Here is a 24,044-nt window from a genome sequence, read left to right as displayed (position 1 = left end):
TGGGTATGAGTCATATTTCAAAATCAAATGATATATGCATTTCTATGCATATCTATATCCGTCCTTGATTAATTAAATGTAAAAAAATTATAATAATAATAGTGTTATCATTATTATTAATACTAGCCTACTACTAATAATAATAGTTATTAGTATTAAGTTATTATTATTAGCTTTTATTTTATTATTATATAGTAATAATATTATTTATTTTATTTTATATTTAATCATTTAAAAATGTTTAAAAATGTTATTATTTGTATTAGTATTATTATTAATAATAATGCAATATGTATATATATATATATATATATATATATATATATATATATATATATATGATATTATTGTATATTAGTTCATTTTAAAGATCACATTTCATCCCAAATTAAAAGAAAAAAATCTTTCATAAAGAAAATGAATCCGGGTTTTAGACCCATTTAAGATTTGGTTTTGGTTTCATAAAAACAATTTTCTCAAAATAAAGTATAAAATGATGTCACAATTATTGCTAATTGTTCTTTTTTTTTTAAATCAGCATTAAATGAAGTACAACACATTTTAATGGTGCAAAAACACTTTTTTGTAAAAAAAAACTTTACAAATGAAATAGATGAGACATTTTCAGATTTTAGTCATGAGAATTTGGGAAGGAAACATGCTTAATTGTTATGAAAATAATGTCACAAATGTCTAATACGAAAAAAAAATCATAATGGTCCTAAAATAAGATTAATTTTCTTTAAGAAAAATACATTATTATAAACATTTTTGTATTATTTTGGAGTGAAATATAACCCAGACACATTCTTGACAGGTTTCATGAGATTCAGGCATTTATGTTACCCACCATCATCAGTTTGGATTGTCCAATGCAGTGTGACTTCCCAGTTCACAACTATTTGCCATAACCTCCAGGGAAACAAGACAGAACAGGTGGCTGTGGGAAAACTGTTGCCTTTCTTCAAATAAAAGTCACACTTTGAGAATGTCAGGTCATGTATGAAGAGCCACCCTCATCCATGCAGAATCGTTCCTAATCACTTGCCTTATATGGAAGCGTCAGTCCAGCCTCGAGCGGGCCGAGAGCCAATCAGAGCGCAGGGGGGCGGGGCTTGTTGTTTAAGGCTGAAGCCAGAGCGAAGTGCACAGCGCGGCATTAAAGCACCTGAGAAACACGCTATCGCACGCGCACAACCGCTGCCTACTTACCAGGGAAAGGTGCACACTTGCAGCGCTGGAACAGTTACGCATGGGCTATTTTCTGGAGTCAACACACTGGACATATTTTGCTTGGATATTTAAAGCTGATATTTTAAACTGAAGTGGAGTTTTTTTCTTCCTTTCAAGTATTTCATTAATATGCGATTTTTTTTTTACTTGAACACTTCATTACCACTCTGGAGATTTCGGATACGGCGTTAAATGTCAAAAGGGATCAGCTGGCGCGGTGTTCAAAGTGACTCAACCCCTCTGGAATAAACTTTCCTGCAGCTGAGAGCGACTGTGTGTGTGTGTGTGTGTGTGTTTGACACAGAGAGAGAGACAGTTGGATGTGCGCGCATGATGAGCTCGCGGCTTCTGCTGCTGGTGCTCGCGGCGCTCGCGGCGTGCCTGCGGTCTGGTCGCGCGCAGGTAAGCTTCACCTGATTGACGTCACGCTCGGTTTCTCTGTCTCTGCTGGAGTTTAATTTATATGTCTCATTTAACAATAGCTGCATTCACAGATCACTTTTAACTGTCTTGATTTCGAGGATGAAATTTAAGCAAACTGTAACAAATGCCCTCATAAGCACGCCTGACTGCGTATTTTGGCCGCAAAGTGGAGGGCCCCCACCCTTCAGGACCCCGATAACAGAGAAACTCTACTAGATTTGATGCTTAATCTATCTGTATTTGTTTATGTCTGCAATTCTAAACTCAAACAAATCCACAGTTCGTGTTGCCAGCATTAATGTGCATTGGATGGATTCCCAGATGATCCACTGCCAAAACCATCACTCAGTCCAAGAGCATCACTGTCACGGCTTAAAACCCAATTATGTTGTCCATTTAACACTACAGTACGCCTTTAGCCGTATTAAAATAGTGCTGTGAGTTCCTATAGAAGGTCCTCTGTACACTATTAAAAATAAAGGTCATAGAACGGTTATTCTTCTTTCAGTGATGCCATAGAATAATGGGGTTTTTGGTTCCTCAAAGAACCTTTCAGTGATGTGAACATTCCATGGATGTTGAAAGTTCTTGATGGAACCATAAATGCCAATAAAGAAACTTTATTTTTATGAGTGGAACTTGAAATTGTATTTTCCAGACTAAAAGTCCAAATAGAAAATGTTCGACAACTTAATCAAAAGTCATAGTGGAGTCTGATTAAGGTTTCAACGAAAATTATTTTTTAATCGTTTGATATCAGACAGACCGATTCGCAAATCTCTATAAATTATTTGTTAGTGAGTCAGGCTGAATAATAAAAAAAAAGCTTATTCAGTAGTCCAAGTCATAGACATTCATTGGTGTGGTCCTGGTAACAATAAAAAAAATAAAACGGTATATATCAGTTGATATTTGGCTGCCCCATCATCAATGGATAGTGCACATTTTCTGTATTTAAATTAGAGGTGGGCGATCTTCTCAAAATTTCATATGACGATCTTATAACAAACAATCACGATCCCTGATGCCAACAATCATCTTCCCAATTTTGAGATGTAATATTGAGAATATCCAGACTGGAACAAGCTTTATGCATACTTTTTTTTTTTTAATCAACGCTTGAATGTGGTTAAGTTTAACAAAAAAAAGCACAATTTTGAACAAAAACCTGAGAAAATCGTGTTTTGTCAAAGACTTTTTCCGGATCATATTCAGAACGATGATTAAAAACATAACGTTAGATGGAGTAGATTGAGTTCACAAAGCTTCACAGTCCTACACATCTTCCTGGGTCAACAATTTCATTCAGTAACATAAAGCAGTTTTGATTTAAATGCTGTTTAATCACGTTATTTTACATGTGCAAAAGCTATGCTTCTATCGCTTGTTTCTGCCTCTTTTTCGCTTGTGTTTTTCTCCAAAGATTCTGCACTCGTTCAGAAGATGTCATAGCGCCTCCTACTGTATAAGGCCATGTGTCCATCAAAGCTAGCCAGTGCTCTGCTGAAAACGTCTTGCTGTGGGCATTTGAGAAGGTTGAGTTCAGTTGCATTTCAGTTGAGACGCTATATGTACTATGATACGGAATATCCACAGAACTGTTATCTGATTTCGCAAATAGTTTGTTTCCGAATTTAAAAATGTCAACACAATGCAACATACTTGCCCTGGCACTCGTTTTGGATGAAGACAATGAGATGTGCTTGTTGTTGTCGTTTGTTATCGTTGTACAAGCGGAATGTGATGATTGGTTAGTATGGTATTTGTCCCGCCCCTCCTGCACTGTGATTGGACGGCTGAGTAAAAAGTGACTAGCGCTGTTTTACCCAAAGTTGAACATTCTTCAACTCTCGTCGACCAGTAAAAAACACTGAGCACTTAGTGTTCAGCGTGAAATAAACGCTCAGAGCCTAAGGCCGAGTGTTCACCATAACGTTTTTTTTTCAGAGGCTAGCGTATTTTTCCAATTGTTTTCAATGGAGGCGCCACATTTTTAAAACGCCCGCAGCGTTACAAGGCTGGTTTTTTTTTTACCAGTCGCTGAGAGTTGAAGAATGTTCAACTTTGGGTAAAACAGCACTCGTCACTTTTTACTCATCCGTCCAATCACAGTGGAGGAGGGGCGGGGCAAATACAACACTGACCAATTGCCACATCCTGCTTGTACAATGACAACAACAAGCACATCTCTTCAACCAAAACTTGTGCTAGAGCAAGCACGTCAAATTTTGTCAAAATGTTTTATATTCAGAAACAAACTATTTGCCAAATCAGATACTAGTAACAGTTCTGCGGATATTACGCATCATAAATAGCGTCTCAACTGAAAAAAAAAAAACGCTTCGCCGGCGCCAGCGTTGTCAACTGGCTAAAAACGCTTTAGTGGACACATTGCTTAACAATGAAAACATTGATTACAGGAAAATTCAGTCCATGGAGGAGAAGCGTTCCGTCATAAAAGACGGAAAATTCGTTAATTGTGGGAAAAAAGTTCAAAACCATCCGTTCTCAGAACAGATTCAGCAGAGTCATTAATGTATCTTGATTTGGGTTGCAGATATTCTCACATATGTGTCCTGACCTTTATGAAAAGGTCTTTATGACATGAACATCAATTGCCATCCACACACACACACTATAAGACCTAAATCCCCTTGTGATGTTTCTGTAATCCGTCTCTTGAATATAACCATTGCATCATCGCCAAACCTACAAAAAAAACCCATAAACCTTATGTTAGGCCTACCCTCTAAAACAGAGCACTCGATTCGGAGTTTAAAAGGTCACAGCTGATGGGATTTTGGTCCTCCAGCTGATGCATCATAAGTCTTGTGTTTAAGTTATATAAGAGAGGAATAATCTAGGCGGCACTGTACAGACGTGTGGATGGAATCGCATAAGATGATTGGGCTTTGAGTTGCTCTCATTAGACGTGTGTCACGGCCCGAGGGATTAAAAAAAAATCGAAATTGCTTTTGCAGACATGACTCAGGATTCAAGCGAATGAAAGCCGAGCCGAACACCTGAGAAGAGCGTGCTCCGATGTGCATCGAATTAATGACTCCGTTTTGGAAAATGGGAAGATGGATCGACCTTATTGTGCTTGTGCTTATCCTTTCATATAATACTTAATCTAGCTCTCTCTATGTAAGCATGATTATTGAAGCTTGCTCAGACTTTTTTTTTAAAATCTAATCCCGCTCTTTTCATCCTTCTTTCAATACATTTGTTTATTCGACCTATGTGTATGTGCAGGTGTGGGTGTCACTCCATGGATACAGTATTTCTTTATGTCTGAACTCCGTAATGGCTGACTGCCATGTGGCCGGCCTATAAAGTTTCGTTTTGTGTGTGTGTGTGTGTGTGTGTGTGTGTGTATAGCAATCCAGGTCGATAATTACACCCCATTCCTCCTCAACTTTTCCCCTGGATGAACGATTGGCATTCCTGCATCCCATGATTCATTATAGCATGTGGCAAATGGGAGTGATGTCATCCTAATGGGATCAGTAGATGTTACAGCGCTACTCACACACACTTGACAGTGGGTGATACACTGCTTTACTTTATGCGTGTTTCACACTGACATGCACTTCTTCACAGGTATTAGAATCACAGAATCGCAGAATAGAATAGAATCGCAGAGTTTACACCACAATTATAACGATAGTGTCAGAGAGGAACGACACTTTAAGAATTATATATTTTTTCAGCTGATGAATGATAAAAATATTGACAGCCAATCAGAATCTAGCTGACTCTAAAGAGCTTGAGCATTTAAAGTGGCAGGACAATAAAACTGCTGTGCGTTTATAATAAATGGAACGTTATTGAGCATTTGGACACTAGTTATTGTTACAGTTAACTTTTTAGTCATAGTTCTTGATGTGAACGGGCCTTTAGGGGGATTTTTGCACCAGATACAGTCATAATTTGGTTTTCCGTGACTGTTTTTGTACCCCATTCCCCCAATTCTTAAATGAATAAGGTTATTGGTACTGTACCTTTAAGGTTTCTATATGTAACGGAGGCCAGCTAGTAAGAGTAGACTGACATTAGAGACTGAAGTGTTTAGCCTCCTTGTTAGAGCACCCGCCTCCCACGCTGGAGAACCGGGTTCAAGGCCCGCACAAAGCAGGGCGAGTAGGACCTGAGGGGTTATATATATGTAAATCCTCTTGTTATGATTGCTTGCTCAGTGATATTTTCTTCAAACTGTCACTCCGCCATTACTGTATTTGACTTGGAAAAACATAACTGACTGTAGATGACTGACTGTCACTGTATTTATGACCCATAGAACCTATGCACTAGAGAAACAAGCGCGCAGCCATCTTTAAAATATTGTGTTTGAACTTCAGTTTTTGCAGTAGCTCTGTATATTTCTATGGCATCACTGTCAAAGAGTAATTAGCTAGTGAAGTGGATTTACTTATTGTAGAGTTAACGAAAGTTATCATGAGCATTGTAACATTTGAAGTGGAACAAATGTCAGTAGACCGGGAAGATTTTAAAACGAGCGGTTCATTAATAAATCTGTAAGATCCTTCCTTCATGCTTTGGAAATAAAAACCGGAAGACAGAAAGGGAGCGGGGCTACAAAAGGTCTAGTAATAGTGCCCCTTGTGGCCACATTGAGAATGCATCACATAAGTGAGTTATGAATAGATTACGTTCGTATTTCGCACACATTTTAAACATCTATCTGACATAGATACACAAGCATTCACTTTCCAACCTGATTGCACAAGAAAATGTGGCTGTTTTGCAAGTGTGCAATCGCGTACAAAGTTTGAAGTTCAATTTATAAACCTACCTCTCGGAATATCAAAATGGTTACGAATTGTTGTAAGACTGTATTGTCACATTTATGGTAGTGACATCATACCGTAACATTTGTTGAATGAGACAATTTTGCTTAGTTTAAATTAATGGTTAGAAACTTTGCGAAATTAAAAATGACAGTATAGCCTATTTTTATTTGTGGTCATGCGATATGTAAGGGATAATAGCTAGCTGCGCATTAAACAATTTCAACAAAGTGCATTAAAATCGTTTAATGCACAGCTAGCCGTGGATTATCCCGTTTATACCATGGTCATTTGCCAACATTGACAACTTAATGCTGTTATTGATGTTTGCAGCGCAGACAAGAAGGGTATTTCCGTCAGTTAGATCTAGCATATTCTGCCCGCTTTGAATCAGACACAGAGATAAAGCAGTGCGGCAGATTACGTTTATTTGAATGAATGAATCGATTATAGTTATGGTTTTATTGCACACCTTCCAGTCAATCAGAATCAAGTATTCAGACAGATCATGGTATAAGGGTTTTTCAATGGCTGATGCCAATATCTACAGCAGGGTTGCCAGTTTTGCGTAACAAAACCAGCCCAATTGCTATTCAAAACCTGCCCAATCACTGCCAAAAATAGCCCACGCGCGTACCGGGGGATAAAAATTGCGTTCTGGTAAGTAAAAATAGAGTTTCAAGGACTTCAACCCTTCGACTAAAAAAAAAATCTATCACTTGTCTATATATATATATATATATATATATATATATATATATATATATATATATCAAACTTTTTAATGACATTCCCTTTAATGAGTTTATTAATAATAGCATAATTGTTGTTTGTAAATGGTCTGAACAGCAGTACACTGTATTTAACTGTAAATTATAATATATACACTCACCTAAAGGATTATTAGGAACACCATACTAATACTGTGTTTGACCCCCTTTCGCCTTCAGAACTGCCTTAATTTTACGTGGCATTGATTCAACAAGGTGCTGAAAGCATTCTTTAGAAATGTTGGCCCATATTGATAGGATAGCATCTTGCAGTTGATGGAGATTTGTGGGATGCACATCCAGGGCACGAATCTCCCGTTCCACCACATCCCAAAGATGCTCTATTGGGTTGAGATCTGGTGACTGTGGGGGCCATTTTAGTACAGTGAACTCATTGTCATGTTCAAGAAACCAATTTGAAATGATTCGAGCTTTGTGACATGGTGCATTATCCTGCTGGAAGTAGCCATCAGAGGATGGGTACATGGTGGCCATAAAGGGATGGACATGGTCAGAAACAATGCTCAGGTAGGCCGTGGCATTTAAACGATGCCCAATTGGCACTAAGGGGCCTAAAGTGTGCCAAGAAAACATCCCCCACACCATTACACCACCACCACCAGCCTGCACAGTGGTAACAAGGTATAATGGATCCATGTTCTCATTCTGTTTACGCCAAATTCTGACTCTAACATCTGAATGTCTCAACAGAAATCGAGACTCATCAGACCAGGCAACATTTTTCCAGTCTTCAACTGTCCAATTTTGGTGAGCTCTTGCAAATTGTAGCCTCTTTTTCCAATTTGTAGTGGAGATGAGTGGTACCCGGTGGGGTCTTCTGCTGTTGTAGCCCATCCGCCTCAAGGTTGTGCGTGTTGTGGCTTCACAAATGCTTTGCTGCATACCTCGGTTGTAACGAGTTGTTATTTCAGTCAAAGTTGCTCTTCTATCAGCTTAAATCAGTCGGCCCATTCTCCTCTGACCTCTAGCAGCATCAACAAGGCATTTTCGCCCACAGGACTGCCGCATACTGGATGTTTTTCCCTTTTCACACCATTCTTTGTAAACCCTAGAAATGGTAGTGCGTGAAAATCCCAGTAACTGAGCAGATTGTGAAATACTCAGACCGGCCCGTCTGGCACCAAAAACCATGCTACGCTCAAAATTGCTTAAATCACCTTTCTTTCCCATTCTGACATTCAGTTTGGAGTTCAGGAGATTGTCTTGACCCGGACCACACCCCTAAATGCATTGAAGCAACTGCCATGTGATTGGTTGATATTGAAATTGAACAGGTGTTCCTAATAATCCTTTAGGTGAGTGTATATATATATATATAAGGAGGTGAAAAATGGATGGTTGGTAATGGCAATATGTTTTATTTATGTATTTATTTTCCCATTGTGTGTCGGCCACATGACACTGACCACATCACACACACACACTGACCTGATTATGAGTAATGCAGCTTAATAAAGGACAGCGACTCTCCACACATGCTCTCTGTAACTCTGCACCACGTGCCGTATGTCTGTGCTCAGCCAGGTGTCTGTTATTGCACTCAATACGTCGGCTAGACATGGATGTGTGTGTGTGTTATTGAAATTCAGACCCAGACAGGTGAGTGTCTGTTCAGAAACCTGTTTGACCATCTCTCTCTCTCTCTCTCTTTCTCTTTCTTCATAAGGGTGACCCTCTTCCTCCATCTCTGGTGGATTTAGTGATGAACAGCCCGATCTCATCCGTAGATGATCTGAAGAGACTTCTAGACGTAGAATCCGTAGGTAAAGCTGATCCCATACCTTTAACAGATACCATACAATGTTTTACGGGGACTTTCCATAGACAATGATTTTTATACTGTACAAACTGTATATTCTATCCCCTTATACTAACCCTACCCATCACAGAAAACATTCTGCATTTTTACATTTTGGAAAAACATTGTGCATGATTTAAAAGCTGTTTTCCCCACAAGGACAAGGATTTCGGATATTGCCATATTCACATTATTTATATATGTATATGAAATAATACAATATATATACACGAGATAATACAATATCTGACCAAAATGTTTCCAGAATCACCAGTAAATATTTGAAAAGCAAAGATTTTATAAAAAATATATACACATTTTTTTAGTGTGTACACAAATTTTGGCATTTACTTTATACTCATTGCAAATGACACTTATGAAATTTGGTTGCATAGTATATTTGGTTGCATAGTTATTTATTCTTTTACATATTGGCTTTTTATCGTGCATTGGCTGCCTTACTCTCTACATAATCATCAGTCATTGAAAACCCCATATCAGAACTACTTCAAACAAGTAAACGTCTCGTCATTTGTGGAATGTGTGTGTTTTCTGGGGTGTGCTGAAGTGGGAAGGTGAGGCAGGAAAGAGTGAGGGGTCTGGAATGCTGTGTGTGTGTGTGTGTGTGCATGTGGATAATGGTAATATTTACATGAATGGGCCATGTATAGCCCCTCACAGGCACAATAGCAGTGACCTTGAGCCCAGTCCAGCTCTAAGTTTACAGAAGGGATACAAACACAAGGCTACACTATTGTTCCCTATACCAGAATCCTCTGTTTATGTATGTGTGCGTGCATTTTAGCCAGCTTTAACAATGTTCTAACCCTTACTATGAGGACTATAATACCAGTCACAGATTGACAGGCCTTGATCAGATTTACGACAAGATGTCAGGAGAGTGGAATCAAGAGGATTCAAATGGCAATTTCAGGTCTTTAGTATGAGACATACAGAGACACAAACAAACGCAGAGACAAAGCACAGTTGCGCAACTGAAATGCAGTCATATGTACAGGTTCACATTGCAACAAACAGCGTATAGTGTAATATGAAAAAAGCGGACTGTGATTGGTCACTTATACTCACAGTCTGAGTGGGTGTATTTTTAGTTTTACACTACATAACTAAAGTATCTTTCCAACAGGTGAAAATATATGTCCTTAGTCCTTCATCCTGATAAAAAAATAAAAAAAAGATGCAAAAAAAACCCAGTCTTTACTAAAAATACTGAAATTCAATACTGAAAATACTGAAAAACAAAAATACTGAAATTCAAAAGTACAAGAAAATGAGAAGAAAATGGAGAAAATAAACCATATACAAGTAATATTTTGAAAGTATCTAGATCTGTACATTCCTAGACCAGACGAAAGGCCTGATCACATCAAGAAAAATAATAGATAACTATAAGATAACTAAAGTCAACTAACTACCCAAATTGCTGAGCGATGTTTCATATTTTTTAATCACTCCTTCATTTTGTCTTTCATTTTCAGAGGAAGACGATGAGATACCCGAGAGTGAGATGCACTCTAACGGAACACACAAACGTCTTCCCAGAAGCCTTAGTAAGTCTTCTAGCATTCCCTCCCTTCCTCTCTTTGTCTCTTTTCCACACTCCCGTCTCTTCATCTTTGTCCTCTTGCAGAATTTCAATATATTTCCAGTCTGTGGCGATTATTTTCAGACACTGTGGCATCTCCATTCCACAATGGTGTTGTGGCTTTGTTGTGTGTTTGTGCGAGTGTGTGAGATGTGCGTATATGAGCCTGGAGTCTGCTGTTGCGTCTCTATGATTGATTCTGTCTCGCCACATGTCCTTAGGTCACCCTCAAACACACACACACACAAGTTTCAAAGCTCAATTTTACCACCCACGCTTATTTCGCACATGTACTCGATCTATTTCTCTCTCTCTTGAGTGCTCACTTTCAGTCAAGTGCGCCTCGAATCTGTACACACAAACACACTCTGACAGAGCTGAGAGGGTGAATTATAGTGTGTGTCTGTAGTCTTGTTAGTCTGGTTTGTCTAACTTCCATCCAGGTTGGCTTCTGCAATGTGGGAATGATAGAGTATAAACGTTAAATCAACTCACTGTCTCTCTCTCACAGGTGTTCAGGTGGCCCAGCAGGCCATGTGCAAGGTGAGAACAGAAGTGATGGAAGTGACCCGTGCGATGCTGGACCGACGGAACGCCAACTTCCTGTTATGGCCTCCGTGTGTGGAAGTGCAGCGCTGTTCAGGCTGCTGTAACACACGCACTGTACAATGCATGCCAGTCACCATTGAAACACGACAATTACAGGTATTCATTTGCAAGTTTACAACATTTACAGTTGTAATGACTCTTTAGCCCTTTTTGAACAACAGCAAAGTATTCTAAAATATATTATACGGCACTATAATAATGCCTTTAAAAGATTTCTTTTGGCAAAATTCGATCTGTGAAAAAAATTAATCCAACAAGATGGTGGTCAAGAGTTAAGAGATATCTTAAAGTCCCCCGTAGTCAATAATTGTATCCCTTAAAACTAATCTTTGATCACCAAAATTACATATTTAAAAGTTTTTTCCTTGGATTTTTTTTGTAATGTTTCAAAATAGCTTGAATGTGAATCTACATCCTTGCCTCATTAAGTATACGCGGTTCTATGAATATGCAAATGAGCCCCGCCTCCACTCACTCACGCCAGCTCAGAGATCCACTGGTTGACGATCACACGTTGACCTGATTGGTTACAAGGTAGTTTGTGACGTCAGAAACACCAGCGATTTCAAACCGCGTTTTTGGTCACTCCAGTTTTAAGGAGAAAACACTCAACAATGGTTTTGACTGATGAATTTGCACATGGTTTGTCTTAAAGCACATTAAAAGCACCACATAGACATATAAACAACATTAAAAACTTGATTTTCACCACAGGGGGACTTTAAAACTAAAAATGTACTAATATTTCATTCAATACCTTAAATTGTCAATTAAAAAAAACGAGTATATTATCTTACCCAGTATTTGTGTGTACTACATTTGTATACTTATTCGTCACTTCATCACTCTGTTAGTGTAGCAACATGCTAACATAGAAATGGTTAAATCTAATTACAAATACACTATTTTACCCAATATTTTTGTGTACTGTGTATTTTTATGCTCATTAGTGTATTATATTTTTAGCTTGTTAACATGAAAATAGTTAAGTCTAATTAGAAATATGATATTTACCCAAAATATATGTTTTTATGCCGTGTCATAAGTGCGGACAGATGACAGATTGACAGATCAATGACAGATGCTTTGCTAAAGCTGTGCTGGGACGGATTAAACTACGGCGGGTCATTGTAAAATCAGAAATAGACATTTGATACAGAGTGCAATAAAGCAGGATAATTAATCAATTTACAAAGGCAATTATTCGACTGTATGTGATTGAAGTCTTCAACGCAGATAGTGTTTTAATCTATAGTTTGCAAAAATTACTTGCAAACCTTTACTAGTCGATTCATGTGAGATATCAACCCACTCCTGTACTTCCTTTACATAATCATCAGACGATCTCTTCTCAATAACCGTAAAGCCACAAGATGCGCGATGAAACAATAGATGGCAGTAAAGCACAATTTTAGTTTGTAATCTAATAAGAAGATGACGTTGTGCTGCTTCAATCCATTGCGCAAACCGAAGTGTAGCTTTTGGTCGTGATAAACCGCTACTTGCTGTAAAAAGTAGTTAGCCACTGGAAAAGCTACACTGTTTTAAAAGCCACTGACAAGCTACTGAAAATGTTAGTTAGTAGCGTCGCTACTTGTAGTTAGCTACTCCCCAACACTGTAATTAGTGTATCACATTTTTAGCTTAGCAACATGCTAACATGAAAATAGTGGAGTCTAATTAGAAATTGACTATTTCACCCCAAATTTATACTGTGTATTTTTATGCGAATTAGTGTTTCGCATTGTTAGCTTAGCAACATGCTTACATAAAAATTGTTAAATCTAATTAGAAATGGAACAGTGTTCTTGTGTTCAGAAATTATTTTGATATCTCTTTTTGTTTGTCTAGATGACGAAAATCCAGTATATCAACCGACAACCAGTCTATGAGAAGGTTGTCATACCCGTGGAGGACCATTTGACTTGTAGCTGTCAATCACGCGTTTTGGCGCTCAGCCCACGGCTCCAGACCACACCTCTTCCTCCGCCCAGACTCCACCCTAAAGTAACGGCACCAAAGACCCAATCAAAAGAGGAACTACATCGCCATGACGAACTTAAACATAATCAAAGGCTCCATTTGGAGGATAAAGAGAGTCAGGAACTACAATGGCAGTCCAAAAACACCGTCACACACACACAGGGCTACCGACAAAGCCCGTACCAACATACACTCACACACACAGCAGTTTATGTGAGCGGAGGAGATGTTCCCACCAGACAAACCACATTAGGAAATCCACACATGATGAGTGACGCTACACAAACTGAGGAGGTGAAATCCGAACACAGTGGCGAAAGCATGGCGAAAAAGACGCAACAGCATTACGACAAACATCTGCAAGATGATCAACAGCCAGAACCACAGCAACCACAGGATAAAACGACACCACAGCAACCAAAATACAATGCTTCCCACAATCCCCTCCAATCAGGGCACAGCATGCCACACAGTAGCCAATTAGACACTTTTAGCACTTACAGCCACGTTGAGGTGATCGGCCAATCCAGTGGTTTATCTGAAGTGCTAAGTCATCACTCTGACCAATCAGAAGTTAGAAAACATCACCACCACCACCACCAATCAGAAGCAAATAATCAAAATATGCAGGAAAGGGAGCAGCAGCCAGAAACACAACATCATCTTCGTCACCAAAACCACCGACACCATCAGCTTCACCAACTTACAACGCAAGCAGTCAGCCAACAACAGACCAGCACACAAAAAACAGGTCAGTGTCTAGATTGTCTATCGAGTCAGTGTGTGTGTGTGTGTGTGTGTGTACACATTGTGTTGTGATTAGTAACTTATGCTTCCTGTTATTCTTTCCATTTCTTTAACGTCAGAGGTAGCATATAAAGTCAAGGGTCAACAAAGTAATGTGATGCTAATATTATGATGGCTACCATGAGGTTAATGTTTCATCGCTGATCCTAAAACCCTCCTAACGCATTCCATTTGTCTTCTGTTTTCTTCATTATCCCATAGTGCCGAGCGCTCCTCCCACCACCCCCTCAGCCCCACAGACTCCGCCCCCTCCCCAGCCCCCGCGGAAGCGACGGCGGAAACATCGGAAGAGGATGAGCAAGGCCTCCATGAGAGCGATGATAATGTAATGCTAATATTATAGTATGGTTATTGGTGATTTGCAGCTGAATTGTGTCATTTCTGCATAACTAGAGTCACCAGAGAGAATTGCAAAAATATTAATATTTTTATGTTTTAGACCTCGTTGGATGAGAACGCTCAATAGATTGCAATTCAGATTGATAACGTTAGTGGTGCGGAAATGACACACTGCAGCTTTCCCCAAACTTTTAAATTTTAATGTGAAATCTAATCAATCTAATTAATCTCTATCCTCTAACAGGGTCATGTCCTGAAGAAGACCAAAGACTCTGAATTGCTGCCAAAGTCCCAGGAGCAACCACAAAGCTGAGAGTCAGGGTGGAGACACACAGGATATAGCAGAGACACACTGGAAATCTTTTTATAATAACTGGAAATGTCTTTGATCTTTGCCAAATAAGCTCCCATGAACTACATTTCCCATCAGCCATTGCAGTCGTAGGAGTCCTGCGATCTTCGCACTACGGGAGCTGGCCGTACTCAGGATATCCTGTAAGCATGGACTTAAAAGGGATTCCATACAGACACAAACACAGCCTGCCAAATAGCGAGACTGTATTTAAAACACAACACAATTACGGTCTGCCAGATACGCTTCATTCAGCTCAACAACTGCCAAATGCGGTGCAATATTGACTTGAACCACTGGTTGGCCAAGGATCTGGCTCAAATCAGTGATTAGCTACTTGGGGAAAGTCAAAGTAGCCTTCAATTGCCAATGAATGATGTAGACCCCACTGGTGGTTGGGTTGGAAGACAACTGGACTATTTATCCACTGGAGGAACTGCTGGAATAGCGAATGGAAGAAGTTGAAACTGGAATATATCTAAGGACTTTGAATTTGGACTCTCAAAGAGCAAAACAACTGGGGAAATGAAGCTCAGGACTTCCAGAAAAGTATAAAATACAAATAACTTTTACAAATTCATCTCAAAACGTATAATCTGTAAATTTTTCAAGCTACTTAAACACTCCAAGTTTATTAAATGGCAAAATATCAGCTGGCTAGATATGAAATCGAGGAGTAAAAGCACTTACAAAGTAGTTTTTTGAACATGTACCATGGTAATATAATGGTATTCATTGAAGTACTTTGGAGTACCATATATATACCATGGTAAATGAATATGGTAGTCAATCTGATACCATGGTACCGCCTCAGTACTTTCTTGTAAGGATCTCTCAGTATCATGCACAATATTTAATTAGTGCAAAAACACTGGAATATCGTACACTGGAGATTATCAAATATTAGGTGCTGAAAGCACTAAATGTTCGCATGTTGGTAGATGCACGGTCAAATAGTTCCTAATTCAATATTTATATGAAAACAAGAAGATTGTGTTTAGCCGTAATCATAGATATCCATAATAAAGGCTAGATGTCTTACGGCGGAGTCTCTATCGTCATCACCGGCGGCCATCTTGTCACAGGCAAGGCTCTGTGGCGCCTGATGTAAGATGAGTGATCAGCACGAACACAAATACTCTTATCTCGTTGAAATCTTGACGGATGTACAAACGGTTTGGTTTCTTACAAACGTTATTAACGTGGCTATAATTCTGGATGATTATTTATTTATACACTTATTATTCATAAGTGTGCAGTGTCATAACTACATCTCTGACGTTTATAACAAACCAAACCGCTTGAAAATCGGTAGAAAATTGAGCAAGTTGTGGTTATTTAAAAAGTACATGCACCATTAAAACACAATGTTACGAGTGAGCGAGCTGCCTGTGACAAGATGGCCGCCAGATGCGGACGTCGACCTCCATTGGCCAGCAGCGCGGACGAGACATCTAGCCTTTATTATGGATATCTATGGCTGTAATGAGGTTACAGTGAAATACTCCCATCCTGTAGGGGGCGGTATGGAGTGCTCTGTCATTTTATGCCTGCTGTTCCCAAATGTTTGTCTGTGCATTCAACTGCTTCTGGAATCTTGTAAAGCTATAAAATAACTGTTTGTAAATTATGCATTTCTCTTCTGGCTTTTTACGTAACTTATTTATAAAAGGTATAAAAGAGTAATTGTTATTTGTTTTGATGGAAATTATTGTTAATGTAATAATGCTATTTTAATATAAATATAAAAAGTGTTAAATTTATCATTGGTTTGATGTTTTTTCATAGCATTTTGTGAAAACAAGCCAAATGGCAGAATATTTATTCAGAAACGGCTATGGCTATGGTTTCGTAAAGTCGGCGTGAAATCAAAATGAACCCTATTTACTTTGTTAGCGCAATTTATCGTGCCATTTTATCGTGCAAGTCAATCCACACACACAAAAAGGGAACGCCTACTTTTCTGGATTCAATCAATATCCAGTGGGGAAAAAACAAGCCACGTCCTCTATTTTTCTCATTCAATATTCTGTTTCACTCAGAAAATGTCACAAAACTGAAGTAAAGTCGGACACAACATCCGGTTCACGCAGACTTTAAGGGGCATTTGTCTTCCAGTGAACAAAAACCAAACTATTTAGAGATAAAAGTGTGTTTTATTATTAGACAAAGTTGAAGGCCTTAACTCTACACTTTAACCAAACTAATTGACTGGTTGGTTGTTGGATGACTAGTTGACCACCCTGAAACCATCCCTACTTGCTTAGAAATAAGATAAGATATGACATTAAAGTATGAATTGTGATACGGTTTTCTTAGGAAAGTCATACAACAAATCCCAAGCCATATTTGGCGACCATCTTGGATATTCTCAATGTAGCTTTAGCTGTATCATATAGTGTATTAATCAAATACAGCCAAGATTGTCTTTATCTGCAATACAATCTGATAAACACAGTATCATAAATACTTCTTTAGTGCAAATATAAACAATTTTTAGCTGTTCCTGCTAATGCGCATGCTAATGCTTCCTCTAAAATCAGTGTTCGCAACAGCTTCAAAATGTTGTGTCTGTGTGTGTCTGTATATATGGATGAGTCTTTCTAAGCGTGTAGCGTTTGGTGGTCACATTACAGTTGTGATTTGTGTGTGTGAGGGTGACAGGTCGCAGTGGTTACAGACAGTCGTCATAGCAGCACAGATGGACGTGTACGCAGAGGGAGATCAGGTGGTGTAACAGATACGAGAGGCCTGGCCTGGAGGAGATGAACTGATAAATGTTACGCAGACAAAGCAAATAGACGGGAGGGCAACAGAAGGCTGTAGGTCTAACGGCAAAGTGAGAGGAGAGGTAGAAGAAGAGAGGGAGTGTGAGAGGAAGAACATGTAGGGAGTGAGTCTGTGTAAGTGATAAATCTTTACGAACACAGCCGGTCTACTCTTCACAAGTGCTCAGTAACCTCAAAGTGGGAGGTATGCGAGCGTCTGGGGCCCCCAACATAGGGACTGCCTCGTCAAGTGAGGGTCCAAGATGAGCTTCAAGTGTTAAAAAATAGATTTGAAGTGTGAAAAATTTAAGTTTTGACCAAGATGTTAAAAATGGTAAAATATTCTCCACACGAAACTAGCCCTATACTGCTTACTGGGCAATCGAAATTATTATAATCATGACATAAAAGACGTAATTATAAGATAAAAAGTTGAAATTATGAGATGCCAAATCATAATAATGGCATAAAAAGTCATTTATGAAAGTCAAAATTATAGGATAAGCCATAAGCATGACAAAAAAGACAAATATAAGATAAAAAGTTGAAATTATGAGATAAAAAATAATAATAATAATAACAGTTGAAATGATGAGGTCAAAATTTAAAGACAATTATAAGATAAAAAGTTATAATCTTGACATAAAAGACAATTATAATATAACGAGTTGAAATTATGAAATGCTAAATCAAAATTATGGCATAAAAAGACAATTATGACAGTGGAAATTATGAGATAAGTCATAATCATGACATAAAAGACAATTATAAAATAAAAAGTTGAAATTATGAAATGCTAAATCAAAATTATGGCATAAAAAGACAATTATGACAGTGGAAATTATGAGATAAGTCATAATCATGACATAAAAGACAATTATAAAATAAAAAGTTGAAATTATGACATGCCAAATCATAATTATGACATAAAAGTAATATTTATGATAGTCCAGATTGATATAAAAAGACATGTTGAAATGGGATTAAAAGTAAAAAGTATGATAAAGTCATAAAGTTTCATAATTGACATCTCATAATTTAACATTTTTATCCAAAATATTTACTTTTTATGTCATAATTGTCTTTTTTCCCCTCATAATTATAATGCCTTTAAATGCGGTCTATGAAGGCAGCTCACTAGGTTTTGGAACAAAGCTTCTGTCTCTTTAAAAGTCAAGAATTTTTCTTAAAATTCATAAAGCTACTCTGGAAAGTTAGCAATGCCTCTAAAGGCACTAATTTGAAAGACAGGTAGAATAGACAAGCTTTTCATTCTTTGCCCTTCATTCAACCCTGAGAGGGAAAAGGTTCAAACTAGGGGGAGGATGACATAAAACCGTGTGTTTGTGAGTGAAAGCATCTCCGGTTGTGTGTGTGTTGTGATGCATGGTGTGGTTTTGTTGTGTTAGCGTGATGTGAGAGCTCCAGCTGACCCCTGGCACACCCTGCATCTTGCCCTCACTGAACTCACTCACACCTGGGCTCCACCTGGCCTGATCTCCCCTGCCCCGGTCAAACCTCCATCCATACACTGCTCAAACAACCCGAAGAATTAACAAGTATGTGTGCATTTAATATAAACTGCAGATTTAACCACCACAAATGATGCATTGGTTTGTAGCGTATACACACCAGAAATGGAAAGAGTGGGTGCTCTACAATCACTAGCTAGGGGTCATAGTGTTGCAAAGTGTTGTCTAACTGCACATTTCATTGTGAATTATTAATGGTTTTACTTTTACATCTAAATCCATTTCTTTTCCACTGATCATGACTGATGTCATCGAGGCCAGGTAGGCTATTGGCTAATGCTAACCGAATAGCTAAAAAGCTATTGTTTTCACAAACTACCATTCAGATCTGGCTCCATTTTTGGTGCATAAAACGTCCACAAATCCTGATGGATAAAATCAAGTTCTGGACAGTTTTTCTTGACGAATAGCTCTGATATTTATCGAGAAATCATTGTAAAATGCTGTCAAATCCAGCACCATTAAATCTAACTCATGTCAAATTTTCAGCTGGTGTGTAACAGGTAGTGTTGAATCAGCTCGATATGAGTTCCTGGACCAGTTGAAGTGTGTTTTGGCTAGGATTTTCTGTGTGCATCATTTATACATTTCTGAGCCGTGTGTGTTTTGGCTGGCACTGCTGATTCAGATTGAGCTGATAATGCATGGGTGGAATAAGGCCTAATGTCTGAGTGTCATAATCAGCATCAGATCGCGCAGGGCTGGTAACGCTACACACACGGACCTGTGCCAGATTTAGCAGCTCCGTGAAAGGACACACTCTTAAAGGGACAGATGCCCAGTGAGAATACACAAGGGACACAGACTGACACTCAGAGAAAGATCGGGACAGTGAGAGAAACTTTACCAGAGTGCAAGTTGTAAAAGTCTTGGTTACACTCATGTCCAAATGAAACTTTTAGCCACTATTGCTAATAGCTGTAATATACACATAAATATTTTCTTCTTACAGGCTAATTTTAGCCTTAAAATGCATCATGGTTTGGACACAACGGTTTTAATAGTAAGTTACCTTGAATCCATCCTCATTTTTAATGTAAATTTTGGCATATCACAGTAAAATGCAAAAAAATACAAAGTTAAGTACACAAAATACGCTTCCCAGAACTGTCTGACAGATTGATGCTACATAAGGCACTGATCTTTCACAAACATTCAAGTAAATAACATAAAAAAGCCACAGAGATGATTTTGTTCTCATGAACACATGAAAAGTGAAGTATGGAAGCTTGTTTCTGCCACGGAATAATAATAAAAAAGAAGATAATTGCGACTTTTTATCTCTCAATTCTAACATTTTTCTCGCAATTGCGAGTTTATATCACGCAATTCTGACTTCTTTTCTCAGAATTGTGAGATATAAATTCGCAATTGCGAATTATAAAATCCAATTCTGAGGAAAAAATTGCGAGTTATGTCACGCAATTCTGATTATAACTTGCATTTGTGACTTTATATCTCGCAATTCTGACTTTTTTCTCACAATTACGACTTTATTTCATGCAATTCTGAGGGAAAAAAAGCCTGAATTGTGAGATAAAAAATTGCAATTAGCAAAATAGTGAGCTCCGCTAACATGTGACCAAAAGCACAAATCTTATTGGCTGGCTCGTTTCTTCACAGTTAGATTAGAAAGAAATTAGAGCCCCTCTTAATAATAATAAAATTAATTCGCATTGACGACATGCAAACGTTTGTGTCAGTCTGAACAGACGCATTAACAGTCGTTGTTTCAAATTTTTCGCCAATCATTGGCACCAGATATTCGCACCGAATATTCATTTTGATGTGAACATTCCTTAATTCCCTTCTGTTTCTGCAATATACAGAATTTTAACCACATTAAAAAGAATAAACTATTATGTGAATTAAACTACACACACAATGTCAGCAATCTCAAAAAAAATCAGCAATCTCAAGATTTTCAATGCATGAGTCACACACCAGAAAACTGAAACCTCGGCATACTTTTTCACAAAGCACCACTCTTAAGTCATACAGTTTCCAATGCAGTCTGTAATCATTCATCCCAGAATTCAATCCAACAGTTAATCTGAACAGTATCTGAACTCTTTAATCAGTTTTGGGTCATGACCTAATCTCGCTGTGTATGACTAATGTCTTCGTCTCAGACAACATATCTGACACATATATCGCATGACTCAATGCCTGCAAGGTGCACAAACAAGCATGACGGACAGTTTTAAGTACTTTCACACTTATTTTTGGTTACATGTTTTTTGATGTTCATCCGATCTTGGGAATGAACTGTAGATCGAATGCTTTCTCCCACTCTGTACTGTGTCAATATTGTCTGTCTGTCTCTGCGGGTGGAGAATTCCTCCCTTCGGAAAGCGTTCAGTAGAGGGAAGCCCACCCAACTAGAGTCAGAGACCTCTCAACTGTGTGTGTGTGTGTGTGTGTGTGTGTGTGTGTGTGTGTGTGTGTGAGAGAGAGAGAGAGAGAGAGATCACCCCCACTCAAGCATCCGCTGTGAGGTATGTGTTGTTTTCACTATGACTGACAGGTGACAGCACTGAAAATACACACATCAGAAGCTGTATTAGCAAGAACCTCTTATAGACACAATGGGTTTGATGCTAAAATAATGTTTAATATAGTTTACCCCTATAATCTTAACACTAAAATGAGATTTTTGCAGGCCAATTAAGTTGCATTTTAGCACTTCCGGTTACATCGTCCCGAAGTCAATGGTTTTTTTTAATGGGTTTTTGGTTAAATGGATGAAAGAAGGTCCGTTGTGAAACACAAGCGCAATTCTACGGCATAAAATACCTTAAGGACATTAAACGGCATCAGCCGAACAGGCTCATTTACTCGCTAGTCCGCTTTCACAACCTCGTTGTTTATAATAGTGCTCCTGCAAACTATTATTTCTCAAACTTCCTGAAGAGTTATTGAAGCTTAAAGTCCCCCTGTAATCAATCATTTTATCCCTTAAAACTCATCGTTGATCACCAAAATTACATAATTAAACGTTTTTTCATTGAATTTGTTTTTGTCATGCCTTTACATAGCTTGAATGTAACTCTGCACCCTTTATAGTATACGGGGTTCTATTAATATGCAAATGAGCCCCGCCTCCACTCACTCACTCAGCTCAGAGATCCACTGGTTGATGATCACACGTTGACCTGATTGGTTACAAGGTAGTTTGTGACGTCAGAAACACCAGCGATTTCAAACCGCGTTTTTGAGACTGTCTTTGGTCACTGCAGTTTTAAGGAGAAAACACTCAACAATGGTTTTGACTGATGAATTTGCACATGGTTTGTCTTAAAGCACATTAAAAACACCACATAGACATATAAACAACATTAAAAACTTGATTTAAAAGTTTTTGTGAATTGTGAAAAGCCGGTGGGAAAAAAAAGTAGCTTTTTGTCGAGGAAACCAGTGTGATGCAAACTTATAGGTTGGCCAACAAAAATACATCATTGCTGAAGCGCTGTTTTAGATGTAAGGCTAAAGCGAAACATGAATTGGTTAATTTCTTTCTTTCTAATGGTTGGAATCATTTCAAATGTCCTTACAAGTATGTTTTTAACATGTTTCCCTATATTTGTGAGGATATTTTCCAAAATTTGTCCCTTACTAGTATGGCCAAGACTGAATACACCAGACATCCAACGGCTCCCTGGCGCCCGCAAATTACATACAATATCCCAGAAATCGAGCAAGCGAGAAAAGCTTAAGATGCGTTTTCGATGATCCAATCACAAGTGTTCAGCCAAGACGCGGCATTACCGTTTACAGCTGGTATTATCGTGTGTTAATGCGTCTTCTGTGACCACTTGCGTTCGGATTTCATTGAGACCCTCCCCTCTTATTTCGCCACACTCAACATTACTGTCACCTTTGAATGAGCGAACCCATGTTATGCAGCTTTGGCATAAATATGAAAGGGTGGGTGGAGAGGAAATTAGTTTTTGCGGGCTGGGATGTCTGATACATGCTTAGCAATTTGCTAAAGCTTAAGCTAACTTATCGGCTATGATTGTACACACACCTGCTTCACACCTGCTAACTATAGCTTATCACACTTATCTATCTCTCACACTCGCTGACATTTCCTCACACACTGTGAATGTCTTCAAAGTAATCTTGATCTGTGGGGGGAAAATGTGTGTGTGTTTGGGTGGGGATGGCATTTTTCCTCTTTCGCACATGTTGGATGTCACAATCATTCACATCCTCCATCAAGAAAAATGCTGAATGAAATGTTTTACACTCAACATTTTCCTTTTCCGTCCGCTTTTAAAAACATGCAAACTCATTCACACTATTAGCCACACAGTCAGTCAGAACTAGCGAACAGAACTAGCGATTCGGCAGCACACCGTGAAAACATCATCATACACAAGACCCCTGATGCCATTACTTTGAAATAACTTGTTAAAACCTGAATATGTTTTTTTTTTTTTTTGCAAAAGTTAGACGTACTTTGAAAAAAAACGACCTCATTAGCTTGCTTTTAGATGCAAACACAGTAGTTTATGTTTCATTCTAGGCTATTCTATTTCATTTTGTTTTTCCCCCACCACAGCCGATTTCATTGGTTAACTCCCGTCACCTCTCGAGAAAAGATCAGACTTCATGTACTCAGGTCTCGACAAATATCATGGATGGATCTGATCGCAACAAACATGCTAGCTAGCTATGAGCTAATGCTGTCCTAAGGTTACGGTTACTGTGTAGGATAGGGTTAATGCTTTTTGTTAAAATGCGAGAAAAAAAAGCTTCTTGAAATGAATTAAAATTTGCTTGTATAGTCGAAAGTAAGAAGGCCACCGACATTTCCTTCTCATTTTAAATTTTGGAGAAGTTAAAAGACATCATATGCTTCCACTCTTCCTTTCATCCTGCCATCAAAATGAAGGAGAAGCCCAATCACGCAGTAAACAAATGTCCTGTATGCGGAAAAAGCGGAACGTCTCCTAATAAAAGCCTTGGGGTTCTGTGAAAGTCTTT

General features: G+C 38.4%; 1 protein-coding gene across 2 annotated transcripts; it reads left to right on the top strand.

Annotated features, from left to right (window-relative positions):
• Window positions 1-1,360: 1,360 nt before the first annotated feature.
• si:ch211-79m20.1 (adenylate cyclase, terminal-differentiation specific) lies at window positions 1,361-14,948 on the top strand. Of its 2 annotated transcripts, XM_056269674.1 has the most exons (7): window positions 1,361-1,635; window positions 8,925-9,021; window positions 10,556-10,627; window positions 11,174-11,367; window positions 13,123-14,005; window positions 14,263-14,386; window positions 14,645-14,948. In XM_056269674.1, exons 1-7 carry the CDS (start codon window positions 1,564-1,566, stop codon window positions 14,655-14,657), a joined length of 1,455 nt encoding a protein of 484 aa, XP_056125649.1. In that variant the 5' UTR covers window positions 1,361-1,563; the 3' UTR covers window positions 14,658-14,948. The 2 variants fall into 2 exon arrangements, with proteins under 2 accessions (XP_056125649.1, XP_056125650.1); XM_056269675.1 differs by lacking the exon at window positions 1,361-1,635 and having other exon boundaries at window positions 8,936-9,017.
• Window positions 14,949-24,044: the final 9,096 nt, after the last annotated feature.

The sequence above is a fragment of the Rhinichthys klamathensis genome, unplaced genomic scaffold (assembly GCF_029890125.1).
Source record: "Rhinichthys klamathensis goyatoka isolate OS25496 unplaced genomic scaffold, OSU_Roscu_1.1 h1tg000289l_1, whole genome shotgun sequence".
Classification (NCBI taxonomy): Eukaryota; Metazoa; Chordata; class Actinopteri; order Cypriniformes; family Leuciscidae; genus Rhinichthys; species Rhinichthys klamathensis.
This window is presented reverse-complemented; position numbering and strand designations above follow the sequence as displayed.